The 10,012-nt window shown below is 44.9% G+C and overlaps 4 protein-coding genes across 5 annotated transcripts; 1 reads left to right on the top strand and 3 right to left on the bottom strand.

The window, feature by feature from the left end:
- Window positions 1-204: 204 nt before the first annotated feature.
- LOC117641563 (mitochondrial-processing peptidase subunit alpha) lies at window positions 205-3,005 on the top strand. The gene is made up of 11 exons (XM_034379016.1): window positions 205-396; window positions 615-853; window positions 934-1,013; window positions 1,122-1,204; window positions 1,283-1,385; window positions 1,472-1,564; window positions 1,642-1,814; window positions 1,886-2,203; window positions 2,297-2,462; window positions 2,549-2,681; window positions 2,771-3,005. The coding sequence occupies exons 1-11, from the start codon at window positions 338-340 to the stop codon at window positions 2,944-2,946; spliced, it is 1,623 nt and encodes a 540-aa protein (XP_034234907.1). The 5' UTR covers window positions 205-337; the 3' UTR covers window positions 2,947-3,005.
- Window positions 3,006-3,107: 102 nt separating this feature from the next.
- On the bottom strand, window positions 3,108-3,874 carry LOC117641568. The gene is made up of 2 exons (XM_034379023.1): window positions 3,525-3,874; window positions 3,108-3,295 (listed from the first exon to the last, which is right to left on the bottom strand). The coding sequence occupies exons 1-2, from the start codon at window positions 3,672-3,674 to the stop codon at window positions 3,140-3,142; spliced, it is 306 nt and encodes a 101-aa protein (XP_034234914.1). The 5' UTR covers window positions 3,675-3,874; the 3' UTR covers window positions 3,108-3,139.
- Window positions 3,848-4,784, bottom strand: LOC117641566. 2 transcript variants are annotated; one of them, XM_034379020.1, is made up of 3 exons: window positions 4,573-4,784; window positions 4,201-4,493; window positions 3,848-4,115 (listed from the first exon to the last, which is right to left on the bottom strand). In XM_034379020.1, the coding sequence occupies exons 1-3, from the start codon at window positions 4,643-4,645 to the stop codon at window positions 3,885-3,887; spliced, it is 597 nt and encodes a 198-aa protein (XP_034234911.1). In that variant the 5' UTR covers window positions 4,646-4,784; the 3' UTR covers window positions 3,848-3,884. The 2 variants fall into 2 exon arrangements, with proteins under 2 accessions (XP_034234911.1, XP_034234912.1); XM_034379021.1 differs by having other exon boundaries at window positions 4,595-4,650.
- On the bottom strand, window positions 4,595-8,235 carry LOC117641241. The gene is given in 14 exon segments (XM_034378397.1): window positions 4,595-4,717; window positions 4,834-5,022; window positions 5,087-5,275; window positions 5,375-5,551; window positions 5,638-5,762; window positions 5,847-6,005; window positions 6,076-6,514; window positions 6,603-6,718; window positions 6,784-6,957; window positions 7,031-7,053; window positions 7,056-7,241; window positions 7,317-7,501; window positions 7,644-7,807; window positions 8,115-8,235. Coding segments are annotated over 13 exon segments (2,031 nt in total). The 5' UTR covers window positions 8,121-8,235; the 3' UTR covers window positions 4,595-4,717; window positions 4,834-4,934.
- Between the last annotated feature and the right edge of the window lie 1,777 nt (window positions 8,236-10,012).

Here is a 10,012-nt window from a genome sequence, read left to right as displayed (position 1 = left end):
TTTCGGAGACAGATCTCACAGGAGATCACCTCAAAGCCTTATCGAATCAAGATTTTTTTCCGTCTAACCAACGGAAAGAAATACGCTTCAGTAAAGTTTCGGGTGCAGTCTTTGTTGTCGTTCAGTTGCAGCTCGACGGGAAAACCATGGTTTCGGGTATTGGCAGAAAAAATTGATACTATTCACAGGAGGTGCACCTATTTGCAGGTTCTAGTTTGTTTCTTGTTCTTTTTTCCTTCAAGCGGCGTATAACCTCTTTGCTTCTGCTGGAGAGGCAACTCATGTGTTATTTTTTTCAATATTATATTTTGTTGAATCATTACATTCAAATATAGAAATGGCCAGTAGAGTTGTTGGGTTCCAAAAGGTTGGGACCAGGTTTCTAGCTAAGCAAGCGTGAGTATTTATTGTTACTACTTTTTTTGAGAAGGAAAATAACTTAAGTGTATTTCAACCTTACATCATGTAACTCATAGTCTTAGTTTATATTGTAAATTCTCATAAAAGGATATAAGTATGACAGTTTGTCATTTTGAATCTAAACCGTCTAACACTTTCTGGTCATTTTGGCATGTCAACTTCTTTCATAATCTCTGCCTCTTGAATTCTTACAGGAAACGACTCTCTTGGAATAGTCGTCATTTTGCAACTCAAACAGACCCACCTAAAGTACCTATTGATCGTTCAGAGTTGGGATGCAAGCAGCCACCGTTGTCAGAACCATTACCAGGCATTCCTACGCCAAATTATGCCAAAGTAAAAGAGGATAATTCTCAAACTAGATACACAGTACTTCCCAATGGACTGCGAATAGCATCAGAAACTCGCTTTGGGCAGTTTTGTACAGTTGGAGGTGTGTCCCTCTCAAGGACTGATACTACCAGGATGTCTTCATTTCAACTAGTTCTAATTTTTTGTGTCTTGTCTTTACAGTTGTTATTGATTCTGGCTCTAGGTATGAAGTTGCATATCCAAGTGGAGTGTCACATTTTTTGGAAAAGCTTGCATTTAATGTATGTTGATTGACTCTATCCATTCTATCATACCATCTATCCTCTAAGAATCTCAGATATCTTTGGCCTCTGTACAGAAACTGTATTGAACTTTAACTTTTGTTGCAGTCAACTTCTATTTATTCAGATAGAAATAGAATAATGGCAGAACTAGAAAACCATGGGGGTATCTTTGACTGTCAATCTTCAAGGTACGTCATTTACATGAGTTTTAGTTTCAATTGTAGTATGTATCCATGGCAGGTTTTATTCATCTTTTTTTTTTCTAGGGATACATTTGTTTACGCCATTTCTGCAGATAGTAGAGGGCTTGATGCCGTTACTAATATTTTAGCCGAAGTTGTTCTGCGACCTCAGATTTCTGCGTCGGAGGTAAATTTGATATAATTGTAACAGATCAGAAATGTGTACAGTTTGTTTGTTTTTTGTTACTTTTCTGACTAATATCTCTTTTGAAGATTGATGTCACTCGTCAAGCAATTCAATTTGAACTGGAAACATTAGGGATGAGACCCGAACAAGAAACATTGCTCATGGATATGATACATGCTGTGAGTGCTGGACAACTTTTTCGATTCTTACTTGTTTCTTTCCATTCTACAATTAATGCTGACTCTTACTTTTTCAGGCTGCATACAGAGACAATACCTTAGGTTTACCAAAGCTTTGTCCTGAGGCAAATGTACAAAAGATTGATCAGAAACTTCTCTTCTCATACCTTAAAAATCACTACACTCCTTCAAGAATGGTCATTGCCGGAGTTGGTGTTGACCATGATCGTCTTGTAGAGAGCGTCCAAAAGTACATATTCACTTGAATCTACTACATCGAATGTTGTGCTCTTTTCAACTACTAATCTGTATATATTGCAGGTATTTTGTGGATGAAAAGGCAATCTGGGAGAGTAACCGTGATCTCGTTCTTCCCGGATCATCCAAAGTAGACGAGTCATTTGCTCAGTGGACTGGTGGCTTGGTGCAGGAAGAATGTGAAATCCCACAATTTGCGGGGCCTTCTGGTTTACCTGAACTAGCACACGTAGTGTTGGGACTTGAAAGTTGCTCTCATCAAGAACCTGATTTTATTGCCGTCTGTGTCCTCAATATGATGATGGGTGGTGGAGGATCATTCAGTGCTGGGGGCCCAGGCAAAGGGATGTACACGCGATTGTATACCAACGTACTGAATAGGTATTAGTTTTGATGAATTTCTGTGCTGTGGTTTGGAGTTAAGTTTTTAAGGTAATTTGTCTTACAATTCTTACTTAACATTGATTCTGCCAGGTATCATTGGATGTACAATGCCACAGCCTACAACCACGCATACATGGACTCTGGCTTATTCTGTATTCACGCGAGTGCACCTCCTACTCACGTCCGAGAGTTGGTAGAAGTTATAACAAGAGAAATGGTTGCCATGGCTGGTTCTGTTGGAAGTTCAGAGCTTAGAGTATGTTAATTCTGATTTTGGACAGATATTCATGTGGTTTGGTATGCAAAGGATTTTGATTCACATGTATACAATCTATATTTCAGAGAGCAAAGACCCAGTTACAATCAATGCTTCTTATGAATCTTGAGTCAAGACCAGTTGTATTTGAAGATCTGGCCCGCCAAGTTCTTTCTACTGGCGAGCGCAAGAGCACAAAGTACTTCATTGAAGCCATTGGTAATCCTTATTACTAATAATAAATGATGAATAGAATTGGTCAATAACATCTTGGTACAATAATAATCTAATTGCATTATGTGTTTCAGAGAATATCTCTGCTGATGACATCCAAAGAGTTGCTCAGCGCCTGCTTCGTTCTTCACCAGCAGTTGCTGCGAGAGGTGATGTTGCCAAGATTCCTCAACTTAGGGACGTCCAGACCGGTCTCATGGACCCCCAGGGTCGTATCCCGGGCGGTCGTCATCGCATGTCGCTTCGCTAGAACGTGTTCCATTTACTGTTAACGATTCGTCATAAAATAAAATCTTACAATGTTTGTTACTCTGTACATTTCAATGTTCTTTCATGGAACATATGTAGATTTCTTCTAATTTTGTGGCAATGCAACCACTCTTTCAAATAAATTTACCTGAAAAAACTCTCTTATTGGTGGAAAGTAAGGAACACTAAAATCATTAATTTTCTGTCAGTGAACTAATAGGCACATTAATTCGTTGAATGTTCTCTGAAGTGCTTCTCCATTTCATTCTCAGTTCTTCTGTCATTGTCTTATACTGCTCATATAATTTTTTCACTTCAGAAGTTTTACTCTGGACTAGTTTTCTTGCTTCCTGTGAAAGAATTAAATTAACTTCTCATTCAAATAAATTCTCTTTTCTTTGGTAGCATTGTTAGAATGAATCATCAAGATGTATTACATGCAAGCTTCTCTCAACTGTGTTCTGCAATATTTCTGGTTTCCATCGTGTGTTCAGTGTTCCAACCTGCACAGGCAGTTTCTTTCTTGGAACATTGTTACGGTAATTTAATTACAAGCAATGGTTTGAAAAGAATGTTCACCTGTTTATAGCTTTCCCAAAATTGATCAGCAGCTGTGCAAAGATTCTTGAGAGCAGAGAGGAAAGCACAAGTAGTTGTTTTTCTATATTTGGTCCCTTGATAAGGTTTTTCAGATTCTGGAAAGTTTGCAGTCGAGAATTCAGATGCCATGCCATAGCCAGTAAGGAAATTGGTGGCAATTCGCTTCGCGCCCTCTCCCTGTTAGCTCGCCGTTAGCTCTCCCTTCGCCTCGGTTCGCCTTCGCCCCTACATTCGCAGACAGAGACAGCGCCCCATTTCTCTCGTGCTGGGCGAATGTAGAGGCGAACGGCGGGAGGAAAAGAAGCTAATTTCTTTACTGAATGTAGCAAGAGCCAATCCTCATTGCTCAATTTTCCTCTCTGGAGGCGAAATACCTTTATAGGAGAACAGAGCTGTGGAGGGTGGCAGATCAAAATAATAGTACTTAGATATGTGTAACACTTCTTGCTCTATTTTCAGTATTGTGTTCTCTGAGAATTCTCTAGAAAGATGCTCCATAGTTTCTACTATGATATTGTGATGCTCCATTGTTTTCTCCTCAAAGTCCTGCAAGTATTTGTCAGACTTTTCCTGAAAATGTTCAACGTTTTAGAGTTAGTACATCTGTTTCTGAAATGCTAAACTGGTTAATGTATCTTTCTATAAAATATCCTACCATATACTGGTCTATCAAATTCTTAATGTTTTCTGCTAAAATTCCAGATGTTGCCTCAAATTTACTACACAAATCACTGAACTGGTTTCCCTGGTATCTTTGGGTCGTGCCTAGTTTTGCCATGGTGTCAACTTGATGTTGTTGGTAATTGGCTCTTAGTTTCATCAAATTTTCATTCAACTGATTCCTTTCAACTTGAAGTGAATCTATGAGATGTTCATGAACGCCACTTGTAGCTTTGTTGCAGTATATATCAAAGTAGCCATTCAGTATATTAATTGCATCAAATAAACCTGTGAAGGGCTCAAAATTTAAGTCACTTTCAGGTCTGTCTGTTACTAAGGAAGAGGCAAAGATATAGGGAGGACTCACCTTTGACCTCACACATCCATACCTCTATGCATTGCTCCTGATATGCCTTATATTTGGAGCCAATCTCGGACATGTACACAGCAACTTCGTCTTGCAAGACATTTGAATTCAAGAACTTTTGACAATCCTTTCTATGGTGAAAATCCTAGAGCAAAATAGAATACCACTAGCTAAACGTATGATCAATCACCCTTAGAGTAAAGGCTGTGTTGCCTAGGAGCAAAAACTGAATTGGCAGCCCTGAAGACTCCAAATACGCACCTCAACTGCTACTTTAATTTGGCGTTGTGACTCCATAAGAAGGTTGTATATAATTGGTAAAAAAGCATTGCTTTCTCCGTAGTCTACTAAGGCTGTAGATCTTAATGGAACTGTATTTTATGTCCCTTATCACTCACTTGATTGTCCAGAAGCCATTTCTGTCTTTTTGAAATTGTCTCTGTAACACACCTGATACAGGCCTTAGGAGTTTCGCAGTGGGTAGTATGTAGTGTATGAGTAAACAGGCACTTACCTCCATTCGTTCTTGACATCAGCTATGTCTCTTTGAACACAACTTTCTACCAATTTGTTTGTTTGTTCAAATAGGAGTTTTCCTCCAAATTTTAGTGCTAGCACATGTTTATTTAACTGTGCTTGTGTTTTTTCAATAATAGAACTGATACACTCAGTAAAAGTAAGATTATCTAAATAAACCTGCAAACTTAAAAAAAAAAAAAACATAATAGGAAATGCAATTTTTAAATTTAATTTTATACTGAAACTGCATTTTTTTTCCTGCTAATTTTATTGAGGTACATACTCCCTTAAGCAGATTTTTAAGTGTTTCAAGGCTTCTGTGCAGCATTCTTTGCCCTTTTGTTTGAGTGACAAGCCCATCTTTATTACATTTGCTTCAACATCTAATTCTAGGGTTTTGATTTCAGATTTTATGGTTTTAACTTCTGATTCTGCATAGTTGCCCCCATCTGAAAATTGCCTATGAATGGATACTGCTGTTTTCGTAATCTGCTTATCCATTCTTTCTAGAAAAATGAAATATGAATTCATGGTTACATAACTCACTTCAAAGATTCAGCAAAGATTTGGTTGTTGTTCTTCATTTTCTGCATTTGCTGCATCACAGATGTGTGAAACTCATCATTTAGGCATTGCACTGACTCCTTACATTCTTCATAGCACTTTTGTACCTATATTTAACCATTATAAATTCAAGTATACATGCCATTTTAGAATATTAGCATTGACTCACCTAAGAATAACAAAAATCAGACCTGGTAAACGGTGGTTTTAACTGATTGTATAGATGAATCATTCAAACCATTTTCTTTGAGGGACTTCATTTGGGAACTGAGGCCTTGGAAGATCTGAAACATCTTGGCAAATGCGCTCTCCAGCTCCTTTTGAACATTTATTGAAACACTCATAATCACCTGCAAAAGAGACACCACTTTGCTAAGCTGCTTCTCAGTTCATTTGATAAACTGATTCAATAGCACAAACCTCTTTGTGACTGTTAAATATTTTGTCATGTTCACTGATTTCAGCTAGTCTAGCAAACTGAACTTGGGATTGAATTTGATTGTACCTAAGCTTATGGGACTCAGCAATGCAATCGTGCTCCTCCTGTAATTTTTCCACCTGCTGTTTTATCCAGTTTTGCCCTGACTCTTGAACTCCATTTTCACACTGCTTTGCTAAGAATGACTCTATAATATCATGCCATCTGGTCTCTTCCTGGTCAATATGGACTAATAGTTCCTGACTTTTGTGTAAAACTTCTACTGTGTGGTTATTATTAGAATTCTTATAATGCTTGATACACCTATTATGTTTTTCTGAGAAGAGTCGTGTTAATGAGTTCAAAGACTCTACTTCATGTGGAATGGATGAAGCATATCCCTCTATAATCTCTCTTTCTTGCTTGTGCATAGTTTCATAGCTTAAAGGTGAAGAGAGGAAGGGAGAAGATAGTGAAAGGTAACTACAATTGACTGAAACTTATTGACCTTTCAAATTTGATGTAATACCTCACTTTCACCTCATCTAAAATGCGAAATATTCTGGTTACATTATCTTCTACCACTCTCTTTTTCGTTTCCTGGCAGGATGACTCCATGATAGTGGTGATTCTGCGTTCTTTTGCCTGAAATGTAAATTATTTTTATGACACCAACCTTTTAATTTTTTTGTCAATCTTTTTTAACTTACTTCAACGTGTTTTCCTCTGTCTTGTATTTTCTTTTGAAGACTTAAACGTATTTGCTCCCTTCCACTCTCCTGATGCTGGCAATAGTTTTCCCAAAGATCTCTTGCGTCTTTCAGGAAGCAGGTCAGCAAATCAATTTGAGAGACAACCCTTGCAAATATCTGCTTCCATTCTTTCTGTCAAAATTTGATTAAGTTAGTGTTTAACGTTTATTTCATTAACAGCTGGTGTTTATGATAGGTTGAGTACCCAAAAAACAGCAGGATCATTATCAATTTTTTTTGTGTACTTTTGAGCAAAGGCAAGCAGACATTGTTATACAGAGTTTCAAAATTCTCTTTCGAGCAAAGATCACTGGCAATGAGAAACTCCTTTAGTCTTTCTATTTCATCCACACTGTTCTGCTGCGTCTGTGTAAGAGCCACTTTAAGAGCGCTGCATATTTTCTCTGCACAAACATCTGGAATGAAGTTGGTCCAGAACATAGTTGGTCTTGCAGTGCAATAATTTGAAGAAGTGAATCATCTTTCTGTACCAAGATTCTGTAGGCTATTCTTCACACCAACTTCCCATCTGCTCATATCGGATGAGAATGGATAAGTGTCTGTGAGTACGAGGCTAGTCTTGACCTGTTCCATCCTTGCACAAAAGTCCAGCAAAGACTCTCTGCCCATCAGTGTTGAGCTTATATGCTCGTCGTTGGATTTGTTGACCGCTTTCCTAGAAGAGATTTTTAACAAGTGGCTCGAGTTTGTTGTTTTAATCAGTACCCGGGAGATCAGTTCAGGTCCAATAGTGAACGTATTCCACCAGGTGGGGAATGGACATGAGTAAGGCGTGGACCGCGTGGACTTGGACTGACTGCAGGCCGCTGACGGCGACGCGCTGGCACCGCTCCCTGTGCGCACGCCGACTCCTGTCCAGCGCCTCCCCGAACTTGCGGCAGTCCCTCTCGGCGTGCATGTTGAGGCACAGGCGGAGGTCTCCGAAGCTGATGACGTGTCTCAGGTGCAGCTCGCTCACCTCCTGCGGTGCCAAAACTCAGCAGGCGAGAAAGAGGGACCCCGGCATCCTTGCAGGCTGATTCCGAACATGGCTTCGTCGCTCTGTCTCGCTCTGAACATCCCTGAGGCACTAGCAAGGCGAAGGCAGGCCAATGGCGCGACTTTCCACCAAAAGGTAGGCAAAACACATGGTGTGGCAACTCCGTTTCTTCCCATTAGAAATGTCTGCGCTCGCCACCGCTTTCTCACACCAGTATGGGATGCCCCATGAGTAAGAGAGACAGAGCGACGTGACCGCGGACGTGACCACTGCCCGAGTCTGCCCCGACCTTCATCTCGGCGTCCAGGATGGGTTGTATCCTCTGCGGAGCGAGGTGGCCGTTGCGCTGCAGCGCGTCGCCGTACTTCCTGAACGCGTCCTTGGCGCGCTTCTGGTGCTCGGCCTCGACGTCCAGCAGCAGGTCATAGAACGCGTCCACGGCGCGCGAGCGCTGCTCCGTCAACTGCTGCACCACGTCGCACGCCGCCGCCACGGCCTCCTTGAAGGAGCCGCCCTGGCACTCCCCCTGGCGAACTCAGCGGCAATGTCATTCCAGGGTTGCCAGAAAATGTCACCGATTCGAAGCGCACTCATCACTAACCTGCCGGCCGGTTGCTTTCGCACACAGACGCTCGCACAGCTCGGACAGCTCCTTGCCCTTGAGCTTCACCATGAGCGAGGCCTTGTCCAGCTCGGTGCGCAGGTTGCTGGAGATGAAGGCCACGGTGCGCTCGGCGGCGCTGCGCTCGCGGAACAGCTCTTGTCGCAGCTGCCGCAGCAAGGCGTCGTGCTTGTGCCGCTTGCGCTTGGCCATCTCCTGGATGCGCTGCGACGGCTGCGACACGCCCTCTGCGCCGAAGCCAAGGTCACGGCCAAGGTCACGGCCAAGGTCACGGACGCCGCCAAGGTCACCCGAGGCTCGCTTACCGAACCACGGGTCCAGTTTCTCCACCTCGTGCGGCCGGATCGGCGGGAACGTGCCTCCGTGCGACGGGTGGAGTCCACGCCCAGCGAGAGTGAGAACCGATACTTGGAGCGGCGCTGACAGCTCCGAATCGGCGCGAGGCAATCCGGCGGGGAGGACACGCACTTGTGCCGAACTGTGCGCCGTCCCCGTCGAGGTCCTCGCCGAGCTCCTCGTCGTCTGCCTCGCGGCCTTGGCGGCCTTGGCTGGGGCCATCAGAGCAATCGCAAGCAGTGACAAACTGTTTGAGGCTTTGACATCTAGAAAGGCATTGTCAGCCACGCAACAGTCGCTGCCGGTGTGGCATTGCGTAGCAGGCGGAGCGTGGCGGAGCGATCCACGAACCCCGGGCATTATTGGCCCTCCCTGTTCGATGTATCGACTGCGCCTCCCTTTCACCAACGCCAACGTCCGCCCCGGCCGGAGGAGAGAGACGGCCAAACTGAGCAAGCAGGGGTGTGACGTGCCGCCGTGCCCGCCGGAGCCCGGGTTCGACACCCGGCGGGGCGCCTCGCTAGCCTCGCTGGGGTGGAAGGGGTTGGTGCTGCTGGCGTGCTTGCTCGCGGCCTCGCCACTGCGGCCACTGCGCTTCCGGGACTTCGACTCCGAGGGCCTCGGCACCGCCCCGGAGAGCGCGCAGAGCGGGGAGGGCAAAGGCCGGCCCTGCTGCTCGCTGCCCTGCCAGCACGGCGCGCCCTGCAGCGAAGCCAACGGGACGTGGAGTTGCCTGTGCGAGGGCACGGGCCACTACGGCCGCGCCTGCCACATCGGTGTGTCCGACGTTCCTCAAACGTGCCGCCTGCACTGCCACCCTCCATCCTTAGCGCCCGCGGAACGGCGGGTAGGCAATCCCGCGAAACAGGCGTGCGTGGCGGGCTTGCCTACCCACCGTTCCGCGGGCGCTGAGAAAGCCAGGGCCACCGCGGGACGAAGAGAAGAGCCCTCACGTGCACGTAACGCGGTCTCGCGCAGCGTCGTGGAGGCGCTGGTTCGGAGACTTGCTTTCGACGGCGACGGAGCAGCTTTCCCCCGCCGGCCGTGCCCACCTCCTGCCGCCGGTGCCGACGGGCTGCCCCACGCCCATGGGGGTGCTAGGTCCGTCCTTGGCCCTGTGCTGTGTCCGCGCTGCGGAGTAGCTGGACCCTCAGTTATGCTCGTGGCCAGGCCCGCGGCGGTTGCCGAGCGAGGAAGACGTGTTCGAGGCGCTCCTGGCAAGACCTGCC

The sequence above is a fragment of the Thrips palmi genome, unplaced genomic scaffold (assembly GCF_012932325.1).
Source record: "Thrips palmi isolate BJ-2018 unplaced genomic scaffold, TpBJ-2018v1 HiC_scaffold_15, whole genome shotgun sequence".
NCBI classification, from domain to species: domain Eukaryota; kingdom Metazoa; phylum Arthropoda; class Insecta; order Thysanoptera; family Thripidae; genus Thrips; species Thrips palmi.
The sequence above is the reverse complement of the archived record's forward strand: the minus strand, read 5'-3'. Positions and strand labels throughout refer to the sequence as shown.

Coding starts and splice junctions, on each gene's coding strand:
- LOC117641563 (XM_034379016.1), top strand. CDS start 338: ATGGCCAGTAGAGTTGTTGGGTTCCAAAAGGTTGGGACCAGGTTTCTA. Junction 1,386..1,471: donor CTCAGATTTCTGCGTCGGAG/GTAAATTTGATA, acceptor TCTCTTTTGAAG/ATTGATGTCACTCGTCAAGC. Junction 1,815..1,885: donor CTTGTAGAGAGCGTCCAAAA/GTACATATTCAC, acceptor TATATATTGCAG/GTATTTTGTGGATGAAAAGG.
- LOC117641568 (XM_034379023.1), bottom strand. CDS start 3,674: ATGGCATCTGAATTCTCGACTGCAAACTTTCCAGAATCTGAAAAACCT. Junction 3,296..3,524: donor TTTGGGAAAGCTATAAACAG/GTGAACATTCTT, acceptor ATTCTTTCACAG/GAAGCAAGAAAACTAGTCCA.
- LOC117641566 (XM_034379020.1), bottom strand. CDS start 4,645: ATGTCCGAGATTGGCTCCAAATATAAGGCATATCAGGAGCAATGCATA. Junction 4,494..4,572: donor ATGGATGTGTGAGGTCAAAG/GTGAGTCCTCCC, acceptor AGCCCTTCACAG/GTTTATTTGATGCAATTAAT. Junction 4,116..4,200: donor ATTTGATAGACCAGTATATG/GTAGGATATTTT, acceptor GAACATTTTCAG/GAAAAGTCTGACAAATACTT.